General features: G+C 36.3%; 1 protein-coding gene across 1 annotated transcript in view; it reads right to left on the bottom strand.

The window, feature by feature from the left end:
- Positions 1-8,017, bottom strand: part of Lamtor1 (Late endosomal/lysosomal adaptor, MAPK and MTOR activator 1) — a 60,917-nt gene extending 52,900 nt beyond the window's left edge. The window contains exon 1 of the mRNA XM_067142749.2: positions 7,862-8,017. Coding sequence (XP_066998850.1) covers positions 7,862-7,903 — 42 coding nt within the window. The 5' untranslated portion in view covers positions 7,904-8,017. The remainder of the gene's footprint in view (positions 1-7,861) is intronic.
- Positions 8,018-16,884: the final 8,867 nt, after the last annotated feature.

Below are 16,884 nucleotides of genomic sequence, written 5' to 3'. Positions count from 1 at the left end.
AGGATGTAAAGGAGAGGGCATGTAAGTCTCTGGTAAGACCCCAAATAGAGTATGCTTTCAGTGTATGGGACCCTTACCAGGATTACTTGATTCAAGAACTGGAAAAAGTCCAAAGGAAAGCAGCTCGATTGACAGTGCTGTACACTTTCAATTAGATTAATTACAATAAAAGTCTTGAATTCTTTTAAACACTGAATGTCTAAATCTCAATAGTGTCATTCGGATTTGAAATGATGAATGAAAGCAATTATGTTGTAAAACACTTCAAAGTTTAGGGCGAGAAATCTGGCTAAAAGCTCATGCGCTTCTTGAACTTGTGAAATTCTTAAGATTTATGGGCCTTCATTTTCACATTACAAAAGAGTAGCGTTGCAAAAATGCTGCAAACTTTGGGCTGGGAAGACTTGGGAGAAAGGAGACAAAATGCTCGACTAAGTGGTAGGTCGGTCATTATGCTGCAGTAAACACCACCAGACAACCTAGCAGTAGTCAAAGGGACATATCAACACGTACTGGCATAAATAGCAGCAATTAATTCTACATCTAAGGTTAAAAATTGACTGTCCTCTTCGACCGACGCTCTTGTAAAAACTACCAGCCTCAAACTCTACAATGCCAACTGATTTCTTTCAAGTTCTTAAATAGTAAACATCGTCAGTATGACAGTTGATTACATCAATAACTAATTTATTGAAACAAACTACAAATTCTTGTGATGATCATGGCTACAAATAATTAAATTAGTAGTATGTACTGTAATGTGAAGACGAAGGCCTATAAATCTTAAGAATTTCACAAGTTCAAGAAACGCATGAGCTTTTAGCCAGATTTCTCGCCCTAAACTTTGAATTGTTTTACAACATAATTGCCTTCATTCATCATTTCAAATCCGAATGACACTATTGAGATTTAGACATTCAGTGTTTAAAAGAATTCAAGACTTTTATTGTAATTAATCTAATTGAAAGTGTACAGCACTGTCAATTTTCTTATTCAAAGCCAAGCTGTTATTTTATACACTGTTGTAGTAACTGATCTATTACAATATAATTTTTTGTAAATTAGTTTTAAGACTGTAATTAAGGACAAATCTCTATATATAAAATAACTTGTCCTCACTGACTGACTGATTCATTCATCGCCGAGCCAAAACTACTGGACATAAAGAAATGAAATTTAGGGGATACATTCATATTAACATGTAGGTGCTCGCTAAGAGAGGATATTTGGATATTCCGTCGCTAAAGGGGTGAAAAGGGGGTTGAATATTTAAAATGAGGATATCTATATCTCAATAACTTAAAAGTTTACAGATGTAAAAATTGGTATTTGGAATCTTCTTTGAAAATAAAGAAACACGTATTTTTTTCTTTTTGGAAAATTCCATTACGAGGGGTGAAAAATGGGGGATAAGAGGTCGAACACCTTTTATGAGGAGACATATCTGAAAAGCTGAAGATGTTACAGACATGAAAATTGAAATCTCCTTTGAAAATAAAGGAACGCGTATTTTTGTGTTTTTGGATAATCCGATGAATAGGGGGTGAACAGGAGTGACAAACGGGGTGAATTTTAAAAAAGAGTATATCTGCAAATGATATAAGACAGGTAACATATTACAGAATTGAAAAATGGTATTTGGGATTTCCTGTAAAATTAAAGATACACAAATATTTTTTTGGAAAATCCACTTAAGGGGAACTGAAAAAGAGGGTGAATTTTTAATATTAGCTTATCTACAGTGTATCTCAAAAACTTAACCTATTGCAGACGTGATAACTGGTATTTGGAATCTCCTTTAAAAATAAGGAAACACATTTTTTGGTTTTCGGAAAAGACCCTTAACGGGGGAGTGAAAGGATTGAAAAATTAGTTGAATTATTTGTATGAGAATATATACATAGCAAAAATCTAAAGATGTTAAAAACCTGAAAACTGGTATTTGGAATCTGCTTTAAATATAAGGAAACACGCAAACACGCATTTGCGGGGAGGGAATAAACTTGGTAGAGGGGGGATGAAAACGGAGATGAATTCCTTTTACGAGGATACATTTATCTTAAAAACTGAAGATGTTACAGAAGTGATAATTGGCACTTGGAAGCTCTTTTAAAGAAACGAGTATGGTACTGTTTGTTTTCGGAAAATTCACTCGAGTGGGAAGTGTGAAAGGAAGTAGAAAAATTGAATACTTTTTCTGGAGAATCTTATATCTCAAAACTGAAGGTTACAAACCTGGAAATAGGTATTTGGAATCTCCCTTAAAAATAAAGAAAAACGCATTTTTGGGTGGGAGGAAACCAACTTAACGGGCGGGAGTGGAGTGATAAAGGGGTTGAATTCTTTTCATGAGGATACTTATATCTCAAAAATTGAAGATGTTGGAGGCATGAACATTTATATTTGGAATCTTCTTTCAAAGTAAAGAAACACGTATTCTTTTGTCTATGGAAAATCCACTTAAAGGGGTGAATGAATTGAAAAATTAGTTGAATTCTTTGTGCGAGGATACTTATATCTCAAAAAATTAAAAAAGTTGTCCGGCTCCATGGCTAAATGGTTAGCGTGCTGGCCTTTGGTCACAGGGGTCCCGGGTTCGATTCCCGGCAGGGTTGGGAATTTTAACCATCATTGGTTAATTTCCCTGGCACGGGGGCAGGGTGAATGTGTTGTCTTCGTCACTTCATCATCACGATGCACAGGTCGCCTACGGGCGTCAAATCAAAGGACCTGCACCTGGCGAGCCAAACCCTTCCTAGGATCTCCTGGCACTAAAAGCCGTACGCCATTTCATTTCAACCAAAAGTGTTAAAGACGTGAACATTGGTATTTGGAATCTCTTTTTAAAATGAAGAAACACGCACTTCTGGGGAGGGGGAATCAACTAAACTGGTAGTAAGGGGGAGGGGGGGGGGGTGAAAAAGGAGTTGATTTACTTTCATGAGTATAATTATATCTCAAAAACTGAAGATGTTACAGACATGAAAATTAGTATTTGGAATCTCCTTTAAAAATAAAGAAACACGCATTTTTTTTTTTTTCTTTCGAAAAATCGACGTAAGGGGTGTGGGGTTGATAAGTAAATAAAGAGTTGAAATACGGTTATGAGGATACTTTATCCTAAAAATGGAAGCTGTTATAGACGTGAAAATTGGTATTTTGAATTTCCTTTCAAAATAAAGAAACTCGTACTTTTTCTTCTTGGAAAGTCCACTTAAGGCAGGAGAGGGGTGGAAAGAAATGAGGAAGAAGAAGCTGAATAATTATTATAAGTATACATTTATCTCAAAAACTGAAGGTGTTACAGACGTACAGGCATGAAAACTGGTATTTCAATATCCTTTACAAACAATGAAACACGCACTTCTTTTTGCTTTCAGAAAATCCAATTGAGGAGCTGAAAAGAATTGGAAAAGCGGTTGAATTTTTAAAATGAGTACCGGTATATCTAAATTATATGTCGTCCGGCTCCATGGCTAAATGATTAGCGTGCTGGCCTTTGGTCACTGGTGTCCCGGGTTCGATTTCCAGCAGGGTCGGGAATTTTAACCATCATAGGTTAATTTTCCTGGCACGGGGGCTGGGTGTATGTGTTGTCTTCATCATCATTTCAGACTCATCATGACGCGCAGGTCGCCTACAGGCGCCAAATCAAAAGACCTGCACCCGGCAGGCCGAACCCGTCCTGGGATCTCCAGGCACTAAAAGCCATTTGCCATTTCATTTTACATTTTATGTCAAAAACTTAACACGCTTGAGACAAGAAACTTGGTATTTGGAAAGTCCTTTAAAAATACAGGAACCTGAACCATTTTGTTTTTGGAGAGGGCTCTTAACAGGGGGTGAAAATTAATGAAAAATAGTTGAATTATTTTTTATGAGGATACTCATATCTTAAAGACTGAAAATGTTACGGACGGGAAAATTGATATTTGGAATCTCCTTTAAAAATAAGGAAACGTGTATTTTTGTTTTCGGAAAATGCACTCAGATGGTGGTAGGGGAAGGACTGATCAATGGGTTGAAATTTTTTAATGGGGATATTTATGTATATCTCAAAAACTGAATATGTTACAGATGTGGGAATAGGTATTTGGAATCTCCTTTAAAAATATAGAAACATGTATTTATTTTTTGACTTCAGAGAAGACTGTTTCTCACATGTACAGTTCTATGTCGCATGGTCATCTTAGTCCCAGAAGGTAATACCACAAACTTGGTTTAAAAAGAATTTCTGGGGTAAAAAACTCAATTTTTGGGTGAGATTTTATACTTTAGGAATTTTTAGATTGTCTCTTAGTACAATACCGAGGAACGATTAATCTGATCAAATTACGAAATCCACGCGAGCGAAGCCGTGGGTAATTGCTAGTAATTAATAAAGATTAACGTCAGGATCCTGAACTAACCTTGAGACATTATTATGGCTGATGAAGCCTGGTAAACTGGTGAAACATGTACCAAATATAGAATTTATAACAAGGATGAAGTCCTAATTATAAATGTATTTTATGTAATGAATAGGTGAACCTACAAATAAACACTTGTATTTTAACAAGTGGTATGTTCCAAGTTGTCAGTGGAGAGATGGCATGGAATGACATTAGTAGACGAATAAGTTTGAGTGGTGTCTTTAAAAGTAGGAAAGATCACAATATCAAGATAAAGTTGGAATTCAAGCAGGCAAATTGGGGCAAATATTAGCTTATAAGAAGGGAGTTAGGGATTGAAATAACTTACCAAGGGAGATGGGGAAATGTTCAACAAGTTTCAGATTTCTTTGAAATCATTTAAGAAAAGGCTAGGAAAATAACAGATAGAGAATCTGCCACCTGGGCAACTGCCCTAAATACAGATCAGTAGTGAATGATTAAATGAAATGCCGTTTATACCAACGTAACAGTAAACAGCTAGTAAATAGCTGACAGTCAAAGTTAATCCGGAGTTAATACTGTATATGTGTAAATTTAATTTCTTTTGTTATTCTTAACTAAGTTGAAAAGCATGAAACACTTGTGTTGCTGAGGCAAGCAAGTTCATAGTTATTTAATAGGAACAAGGAGGGCGTGTGGTTCACAAGTTAGAGAAGTGAAATTTAAAAAAGAAATTAATTTGTAGTCCAGCCCTGTGGTGGAGGAAGCAACACGTCTGCCTGTCACCTGGCAGCAATGGGTTTGATTCCTGGCTGGGTCAGGGTTTTTTAATTGTAATGATTAATATCGCTGGCCTGGGGACTGGGTATTTGTGATGTCCTTAATCTTCCTTTCCTCACACACAACATTCCACACTACCGCCATTCCAATCACATGCAGGTTCATACAATATGGTGCCAGTAGGGGCAAAAGATCCACATGGGTTGATGCCCTGAACAAATAGTATTAAAAAGATAAAAAACAAATAAAATAATTATTTTGGAAGAGAAGACTGTTTTCTGAAAGTTTTGAAATTGTGAATAGTACTGTGGAACAACTGAATTGTGGTAGAGGCAAAGTTCCAGGTGTAGCAAAAATGAAGATGGACACTGTACTTTGAAAGAACCCTGGATATGAAGAAATGGGACAGGCTGCTGCAATGCTGTATGCAGACTTAAATGTGAAGTTAACGCTGGACTTAACCCCAGCAATACTGTGAAGTTCAAACATGTTGCCATTATCTATTCTGATAATGAACACAGTTTTATCAATATAAATCTGTCTTCTGAGACAAGAGTAGTAAATTTACTTTCCAGCACTTAAAAGAACATTTTGCAATTCAGTGTTTTGGTAAGAGTTCGAAGTTCGTATTACAAAAAGAAACACAATATCATGTTCCAAATAGACCCACTTTGTTTAGATTCACTGAACTTTAATATTAATAGAAATGATGTTTGTCATTTTAAATCCATGTATTTCTATATTTCAATAAAAATAACTTAATATATATGTACATATTTAATTATTAGTACATATATATCCATTCCAAGGAGATAAACAGGCTCTAGATTCATAGGCTACAAGTAAAATAAATAAATAAATAAATAAATAAATAAATAAAAATAAAATAAATAAATAAATAAACACCCCTCCAAATACACATTTTTTTGTACACTGTTGGACCAAAGATTTCTAAAATGCTCAATATATTTGCCTTTAGGTTTTGCTGAGCATTTTCTCTAGATGCTTTAAATCAAATTCAATAGCAGTAGCTATCAATTTTCTGTCATATGTCAATATGGGACTCAGATGTGTTACATGTGATAGGCTACTTAGTAATGCTTATTTGTTACCCTATTTTTCTCCAACAACAAGATCATCAACTCATTATGTTCAAGTCCAGTTAAAATACATATAAGATGCTTGTTATTGAAAGGGGCCTAACATCTATGTCATTGGCCCCTACATATAAGAGAACTGATCAATGTCATGATCGGTTTGTTGGGTTTCTGTTCTCTTTCTGTGATCACCCAGTGTTCTCCGTCTTCTACCATCTGCATTAAACTATTATCTTTTATGTCTTGGTTGGCTGGTACATGATTTTTATATCAAATTTATTGCGCACAATGTGTATAGAAGATCACAATTAGATATAATAACGTGACGTCTCATGCGCTCTGCATAAGTGTTAGTCCTTGATAAACTCACCAATCGAACAGGACCTCGAGGAACACTTCTGGATATGATATTCACATACATCGTCACATAGCCGACACACAGTTTATGTTCGGTTCATGAAATACTTTGTTTTTACACATCTTGAAGTAGAATCCGTGAACAGCCAATCTCGTAACTATATGTCTCAGTTTTGTAGCCTACTTCAATTTTCATGACCCTTTTCTTTAGGTAATACCGATATTCCTTTTGACGAGATCAGTCCATTTTTGGAATATTTTCTGTTGAAGCAATGAATGGAATTGCACTCTGAATCTGGATATTTTAAGCTATAGCAAGCTCCTAGGTGAGCTGACCACAGTGGAGTAGTCAGATAAGTGGTAGAACTGCTACTGCCAATGTATTACTAAACATAAAGTAGTTTGCATCCCTTCAATTTAGCATCACATGACTAAGATTTACAAACAGGACCAAGAATTGTCTCAGGAAATTGCAGTATAATAGTCATATTCATATTATATATGGCATCTGTTTTATAACGAAAATGTGTAATAGATTCCACTACCACTCCCTTGGAAGAGAAACTGTTTTGAAAACCGTCCTTCATTAAGTTTTTCAATATTTTTTGATACAGAACAATATTATCAACTGACATTACAGTATACTAAGCCACAGAGATACATGTCACAGACTGGAAAAAAAATAAGCTGTGCTCTTATGAATCTCACATTAACACTAGTTCTAACATCTCAGAGTAAAGCAGTCGTTGGTTTTACCTCCGATTAGCCTACCTACAATATTTTTAAAAAATAAAAGAAAGGTAACTACAAATCTTGCTAAAATATGCACAATATGAACGTCACGTATGATTCTGTTCTCGAAGAGAACGAGCAATTTCTTATCGGCACTTACACAGTAAAATTCATAAAAACTACAAAATATATAACTATGTGTATGCACCCACTGGCTGTTAATTCATTCATTTTTTAAAGAAAATACGGTGAAACAACGAAATCTTATTTCACGAAATCTGGTCAATAAGGAACAGACAGCGTAGTATATAAACTCATTCTATTTTGAGCGTGTGCGGAAATAAAGAAGCCAGACGTCAACTTTAATAAGAGGTAATACAATATTCATTTGAGGTTATGTATGCAAAGTAGGAGGTGAACCATCACAAATGATACCAAATCTCGTGACACTGAGTCATATACGTAACGAAAACAAAGTGACATCAACAAATTCCTAGTAATTTATCAATAAAAAATAAATACCTGCGCGGAAGTATCTTCTTTACAGCTATAACAACAACCCATTTCTTTTAGTCTTCAAATCTTCAAGGCAAGCAAATGATACCACGATCGACACTAGCAATGAAACCATTTGGATCTCTGTCGTTGACAGAAAACCCGCTACGAATAAAATTTCACTGCTGCGTAGTGGCTGTAAGACGTACTACGACAATGTGCAATAGCGGCTGTTACTGACGATTCGTAATTCCGGATTAATATAAGCAATCACAACTTCGTTGTCTAGGGAAGAAGGTGTGGTATATAGGCTACCTAGAATATGAACATATAGTTTCTTTTAAGATAGAGTAAGAGGAGATAGTGATGATAATGGTGATTAATACTTCACAGAGAAATTCAACTACATCTTCGTCCCCTGAAGAGAAGACTTCGGGATTTCATATTATTTCATATTTTATATAACCACTGAAATGAAATGCCGTATGGCTTTTAGTGCCGGGAGATCCCAGGATGGGTTCGGCTCGCCAGGTGCAGGTCTTTTGACTTGACTCCCGTAGGCGACCTGCGCATCGTGATGAGGATGAAATGATGATGGGCACATACACCCAGCCCTCGTGCCAAGAAAAGCAACCAATGATGGTTAAAATTCCCGACCCTGCCGGGAATTGAACCAGGACCCCTGTGACCAAAGGCCAGCACGCTAACCATTTAGCTATGGAGCCGGGCATATGACCACTGAACCAGTGGTGAGCGGTGGTAAACGAATCTTGGTGCTACACTGAATTTTACTATTATTTTTTTATTGTAATTATAAAAGAGTACTCCCACTCCTCAGTTTCGGATGATCCGAAACTGGGGAGGGAGTAATCATTTATTGTAATCCAAAAATGTGTTTTGATACATGCATTTTTACCTTATTACTATTAATTAATTAATTAATTAATTTATTTATTTATTTATTTATTTATTTATTTATTTATTTATTTATTTATTTATTTATTTATTTATTTATTTATTTATTTATTTATTTTGTCCCAGACGTTAACAGAGTTATATAGTCTAGATAAGCATGTATCTTTCCCTCCCTAAGTTGCATTAGTGCTGACTTTTGTGTCATCAGTCTTTATACAGTTATCCTACAATTACAAAATACATTTTTGAATGAATGATGAATGAATGTATGTATGTTGGGTATTCAGCCTAAAGGCTGGTTAGATCCTCAACAGGTCCACCATTAGCTGTCATCGATGGCCGAGGTGTCACTGAAGAGGCGTACTAGGGAAATAAGGAGTGAGGTAGTTTCCCGTTGCTTTCCTCACCGAGCCAGAAGTTGTAATTGCATATCAGTCTGCCAAGCCCACTGAAATGCGTGCACCAACCGACCCTATGAGCGATATTTTCACACCATTCATAACAGGGACTGGCTGCATAAGGAATGGCATTACTAACATCACTCATACCTCAGCCACTTTCATATTGTCAAAGCCAAGGATAAGACTGAGACAGGTCAAGGAAAGTAACAAATTTATTCTAGCCCATACCAGAAGACACAGTGCACTGTAAACACTACATCTTGCCAGCAAAGGCAAATGAATGAATAATTAGGCTACATGAATTGATGATTGAATGATTTCATGACTGAATTCTGTTCATGAATGAATGAATGAATGCATAAACACTCTTCTCGCCTAGTCACGGATAGCCACCAACTGGGGAAAGTGCATTCCTGATTGAGTGGATGAATGAATGAACAGTATAAAACGAAATTTTAAAAAGTCCCCTCTTCCAGTCAGGGATAACCACCATTTTAGAAGAGAGTTTCATCAATGAGTGAATGAATGAATGAATTAACTAATTAATGCATGGATGTTCTCACTCAGATCACGTGTAATTTAATCATTAATTTAAGGAAAAAAAGAATAACGACACTACAGTACAACAATGAATCTATCACTAAATTTAATATTATATTTATACTTACTAGTAATTATATTCATTTCCCATGTTGTCCCCATCCCCTAAGTTTGTTTCTGACCTAGATGTAATACAGTGTTACATTTTCTCGGTCAAACATGTATGTTATCTTCCATTATTTTCGTTAATGCTCGTTTTATGTTTTCTTATTTCCTTTTGCCACATACATTTTAGAATATTAAAATATGTTGCAGTTCTTTCCTGTGCAATCCTTCCTTATTTTACAATTACAATTTACAATTTCTAGTTCTTCTTTATATTATATTATCTTCTTAGATATTTTACTTTAATTGCACCCGTATCCCTGCAAACTCCCAATAGATGCGCCTCTTCCACTGTAAACAACATTTCTCGTCATGTTTCTCTCTCTCTCTCTGTCCCTTATTCTTTTATAGTCTCATAGCCACCACACCATACCTCTTACTTTTCTGTTTGGAAGGCTACTTTCGTAATTGAATTTTTTGGGGGGAGTAATGTTACAGAATTCGAATAACGTCCTTTTTTCTGCCATAATCACTTGCTTCTCAATATCTTTCACTCTAATCGTTTCTTTCTTGCACCATTTCTTGTCTTTGTTATGAATCTCTCTAAACCAGTATTCTCCCATTCCTATTCTACCAAACAAACTTTTAACTTTCGTTAACCATTAATCATCAGTTAAATGTTTCATATGGTGTTGATATAATAAATTCAATATCCACCCACGCCCGTTTCCCGTTCTTAATATCCGCCAATATTTTATTAACTTTCCAGCTATATCTGCTTGTAAACTTATATCTTCACATACGGTAGTGTCCTGACTCCGCTGTTAGCTGTACATTCTGGTAAACAAATTATTATTTTGCAGAATTTAGTACTAAAAATTACGTCTATTCCTTTCTTATCTACTTCAATACTCCACATTTGTGCCTCATACAATGCTATTGATCACTGGGGTACCGGTATTCTGAGTCCAAGACGTGGGCTAGTGGTTTAGTAAATGTCAAGCCTTTTAAGGCCCGGTTGTATAAAACATTTGATCTGAGTTTAACGAGGAAAAATGGCTGCCAGTCAAGTTGAACTTCGATTTTCCGTTGTATAAACGCTAATCTAAGATCATCTCGTCTCGATCTAAGTTCAGATTTGACTGGCGAATATTCGTCGGTTAATCTCCTTGAACCTAGATCATTATCGTTCATATTAAACATTGAACTAGTCCTGAAGACTTGAGAAGTGTTTCCTTGTATCGTATCTGCGTAAGAATACCGCGTCTTAATAATATCGAGATGAGTTATAAATATCTTGAATGCTAGTAATTAAATTATATTGCTAAAGATCGCTTTCAGAAGTGAGGTTATGTGAATATCATATAAACAATAGCCTACTGCCATACCAACACGTTGTTGTTACCGGTACTTAGTTTTATGATACTGCTTCAATAATGAATTATTTTAAATTATGTTTCAAGTTTACAAAACAAAGCAACTAGCAGGGATGTCAGATTATTCCGACTTTTCGTCTGATGAAGAAGAGTTGATTTTACAATGAGCTCCTCGCGTCTTTCGGTACAGACGGAATCCGATGATTGAAATGAGCGATCAAATGTTCAAAATGAGATTCCGTTTCTCGAAAGATGTTGAGGAACGACTGGAACTGAAGTTAAGGGACATACTACAAAAACCTACTCAAAGAAATTATCTCCTGTCACCCATGTGTATGTTTTATGCTACAAGAAGTTTTCAATTGGTTGTTGGAGATTTCTTTAAATTGACAAGTCAACGGCTTTCTCGTTCAACTTTGATGTCACCATATCGATTCTTTTATTTTCTATTATATGTTTGTAGCTCGATAGTACAATATCCACCAGATCGTCCTTTTATTTCGGTGTGAAATTCGCAGAACGCTCCTTTGAATTTCCTTCCATGTTTACTTCGCGAGATTTCAATATTTCTTCTTCTTCTCCTGCTTCGACAGTCACGGCAGTTTCGTATTTCATTTGTTTACAGTCACGGCCAGGTCAATCCCGCCATTTATGTATTATCCAAATGGCCGAGCTATTTCGTATTTCATTTGTTTTGCGGTGTTGCCACGTCCACTTTTTTGAACTCCGATTACATTTGAACTACACATGTGTAAACCGAGTTCAGTTTTATACAACGCGATGAAGTCGTAATCTCCGTTCATTTTCAGAACTAAGTTCTTAATTGATCTCCAGTCAGATGTCTTTATACAACCGGGCCTAAGAGTTTTGAACTGCAGCCAATAGCCAACGGAGTAGCCTGCTGAGTTGTCAAGGCGGTTTCAGAAGCTACTGTCATAGCCTCTGCTACTGTCAATACTGAACACTTGATCAGTGGAGATGGTAGCCTAAGGTTTAGCAAATTAAAGTCCAGCTTTGTGGCTAAATGGATAGAATGCTTGCCTTTGGTACGATGGCCCCGATTCAGTTCTCAGAATTAACCCCCTCGTACTGTTAATTCCCCTGGCTTGGGGACTGGGTGTTTATGACGTCTTCGACGTCCATTTAATCCTCATTAGGTTACCACTAAACCTATACAGACGCCATGCACCATTATTATTATTATTATTATTATTATTATTATTATTATTAAATACAAATTTTGAATTTTACAGCATTACCAGGGTTCGTACGTATCGTTCACTGGTTTGTTAGCTTCCTCGGGAGATCAGTGGTGGTGTCCGACCCATGATCACGGGTTCGATTCCAACCAACAAAGGAGAGCACTACACCTGAAAGATTGCATTTTATTTTAGCAGATCTACCTATAAAGAGAAAACTATATAACTCTTACAACAGCAGCCCTGTAGTGTTTTTCTACAAGGATGTAGAAGTAACGGGAGTGAAATGTCAGCACTCTGTTATCTATGAGGATAAGGTGAGGAAGTATATACGATGAGGAACGCATGGCTGTTAGCAGTCGCGATCTAATAAACTGAAGCGTAGCATACCTATCCCCCCCGGTCCCCGCACCTATCGAGCATACATTAGCAAGCCGCGGGAGGTGGGTCGAGGGGAGAGGGACGCAGAGTCTGGGCTGCAATATCTTTCCCCGATGACTTGCTCTCAAAAACACGTTCGACGTTTTTTATCATTGCTTTGAAGTTTTGTAAATGGATGAATGTGTCATATGCTTACGTTACAATGTGCGTTAGATTTCCATCGCTCTCATTTGAGGTTCGGGCTTCACCGATAGCCTTGGTAGCCCTCCGTATACGCCACTGCTATTGATATCACAAGATTGTCAAAATACATGTTTATATAGCCAAGACCAACTACAATTACATCGGACCGTAATCCAGAACAAACATGGCGGACATCGGTGTGTGATATGAGAGGTTGAGGGAAAGGTTATGCATGTTTATTCCGAGTCAGTTAAAGAAAATATCACAAGTCGAACGTCATGAAATGCAACTCACTAACTCAAAATATGAATAATTAAACACCAAAAGTAGCATTATCGCGTATTGTAAGTCTAAATGAAATTTCAGAGGGGAAAATAACGAAGGGAGAATTATTGTATCAACGTCAGATTGAAACAGACACAGAGTATAAAAATACTTCACATATGAATCTCCGGTCAGCAAATACGATATATAGATGACAACAAAGGACATTATTAACCTTACATGAATTACAATGTAACACCACCATTAACCACAGCCCATTATGTAAAACACGCAAACAAATTTCTCCAACGAAATTTCAACCCTCCAAAATCTACCTGTATTGTTGAGTAGGTACAAACGTTATTTGTATGATACACTTGACCATCTAAAGCACTCGTCACCTTAAAACTCACCAGAATTGATGGCATAATTGTATTTTATATAAAAAAGAACATAATCCTCATTTACACTCACGGGAAATGGGGTTAGGTTTAGTTTAGGCTTGTTCATTGTAAAACGAAAATTAATTACATCATTCTTGCAACACCGTTTAAGATTAATTCAGTCTCTAAATCACACAGTAAATCTTGGTCATGATTTTCCGGATCTTTCTGGGACTGATTTAATTTTCTTTGTAGTAATGTACGTTGGCTGATAGGGCAATGATAATAGGCATCATTAGTTTTCACTTCGGAAGTTTGCGCGGCACTCGAATTAGATCACCACCTTCTATGGGTATATAATGTCTTCCCTAACAATACATTTGATTTCAACAATGATAAAATGGTTAATGCACACAATATTATAGTCCTATGATTCGGTTCGAAGTTTTCCTTACGAATGCTCTTAACCCAATTTTGCCTTAATACTGGGTCTTTTGGAAACGGGAACGCTGATTACTTGCATCCAGGCACACAGCACATTAAACTATAAACATATTGCATAGGTAACTAAAAATAAAGGAAATACTTTCATGAGAGAAGAGCACGAGAATCGACATTAACCTAATCACCACTGATATTGTTGGAATGAATAAGCTCTTCGAGAACAAACAGCTTCTTACGGCACTGGAAGGGGATCTATAACCTTCTTAAGACCATAAATAAATATAATGTACGATTAATAATATTCAAATTTCCGTAAATATTTGGTAACAACGCGGCTTACACAAATCAAAACAAACGCATGTTAGCACTCCAGCTGTCGCCATTATAAACAGTTTCGATAGATCGGTTAAGATCTGAGATATTGTAGTTGGTCTTGATATAGCTTATAGTCAGTGTTTGGCATCTTCTTTCCACAGATGCCGTGCTAGATAGAGCGGCCAATCCTTTCATTTTAGCTCGCTTTATTTCTTGATTCCACATTCCATTTGATGTTATTATAATACCTATAAGAATGTACTTTATCACTTGAAGTTCTCCGCCTTCTAACAACCACCTTTCGTTTCTCTTATATTTATTTCCCCATTTACAAACCATTACTTTTGTTTTTAGTTAATTTTCAAATTCCAATTCCTCCAATATTCAGCAGCTTTCTTGATACTATTTTACATACCGGCTGGTGTCAAAGACAGCAGACGGATGTCGTCTGTGAAGACCAGGCTAGGAATTTCTCAGATATGGGCATGTTCTACAGTATCATCCTTGCCTTCATTATCCAAAATATCATTAATAAACAGTATGAATAATATTGGTGGTAATCTGCATCCCTGTTTAAGACTAATATTTGAATGTATCTCTCCTATCGATAGGTCTTCCTTTACTTTGATTGTGCATATCGCTTCCGCATATAGATCTTCTATAGCCGTAATAATTTTATTCGACAGACCTTTTCTAGCCAGCTTCGCAGCGACAGACCGTCTGCTGACCGAATCAAAAGCTTTTTGCGGATCTGTAGCTGTAATATAGAATCTACCACCTTTTATTTTTATATATTTGTCAATTATTGCCTTAATTATAACAGTGGAGGTTTTTGATATGGTGCAACGGAGCAATGAAACTCCAGTTTATATCAAATTGTAATTAACTACTTAATTTTCACAACTCCCTCGTTCTTCTAGAAATTCTTGCTAAGCCCATATATCAATAATATACTCGTACTGACTTTCAATTCATGCGAGCTGCTCAAAGTCCGTGGCTGGATCCTCGCCTGAAATACACCCCCATGCAGGCCATTTCTCCGTCCGTACTTTGGTGGAGGGAGTGGTGAGGTGAGATGCGGGGGGCTTCAGCCAGCCCGAAGAGAAGAAACGAAAATTGTTGTGCCTCACGCATGCGCATTATGCTACACTCTCTCTCTCTATCTCACTCGTCTTCGTAATCGCAAGTCGTGTTGCTGTAGGTAGAAAACTAGTATGTGCCTGCCATCTGTTACACTTACAGTAATTTAACTACGGCAGCCGAGAATAGTTCACATAGCGCTACTGTTGAAAATCTTCATTACTACCAAAATTAAATTGCCAAATTCCGATTGATATTTTGTTTTAATTGTATCACTACTTACTAAACACCTATTCATTTGCCTTCTTTGGAGTAATTACTTTTTGGTGAAAAACTTAAAAATCATTGAGACAAAGAGTAACGGGAGATTAATATTATACCTAGCCCACTCGAGTTCTTAAAATTAAGTTACCAACATTTTCAACAGTGAGAACATATATCCCTAAAGTTTCCTTGTGCTTGTCAAGTGTGATACTACAGTAGTGTTTACCGAACGGTAATTATCATAATTCGTAATATTATTGTACGCGTGAGTGTTTTCCCGCACTGTTGTGCCGTTCTGAAACTTAATTTTTAGGACATAAAGAACTTACAGTCTTTCATCCGTGTGTGTGATTGTGTGCATTGTAGTTGCGTCCACAATTTTTGTGCCTGGGAAAGGTAAGAGCTACAAAATGAGTTTGAATAGTGTCCATATACTTAGAAAGACAATCCTTCCCTCCCTTGAGCGCAAGCTGGGGATTAAGAATGCCGGGCGCCCAATGCCTGATCTTGATACAACGAGGCAGACTAAAAGTAAAGAAATCGTGCGTAAATTAAGAATAGATATTGCGCCAACCCTTACTTTTGCAACCATACTGGGCATCTTCCATTTCTTCCACTTAGCCCACGTTGGCGTTTAAGAAAATCCGCAGCTAACGTCGGAGAACTTCTCAGGGATTATGTTATTCACAAAATTTATTTTTTACGTGACTTCGACTGAGAATTTCCCTTCATCTCTCCTTCAATCGCGATGTATTAATTTAACTGATCATTGTGTTATAAAGTACCAACTGTAAATTCATTTACTTATTGTCAATTACGAATTTATCTTATAATAATTCTATGACCTATGAATAAAAATGATGAATTAAATTCTTAATTACTAATATTTATTCAGAATAATATAGTAAACTTCAGACAAGTTAAATACATTATGCCAATATTTTTAGTATTTACATTGATATTACTTTGAAAGTATTGTTTCGTAACTATTCACTTGATCTTGACATTAGAGTTCGCAATCATAAAATATTCTATCATCTTCCAAGGTCTTGTCTTCGTAAATAAAAACAAATCCTCTCATTGAAGTCTATTCGGATTGAAATTACTTAACGAAAATTATCCTGACCTCGCATAAATTGCAATTCACATCTCCTATGCCTCTTATTGAAGGATAAAAATTCAAGAATTGTTTATGTTGAC

Source organism: Anabrus simplex, chromosome 3, assembly GCF_040414725.1.
Source record: "Anabrus simplex isolate iqAnaSimp1 chromosome 3, ASM4041472v1, whole genome shotgun sequence".
NCBI lineage: Eukaryota > Metazoa > Arthropoda > Insecta > Orthoptera > Tettigoniidae > Anabrus > Anabrus simplex.
Note: the sequence above shows the minus strand (reverse complement) of the source record. Positions and strands in the feature narration are given on the sequence as shown.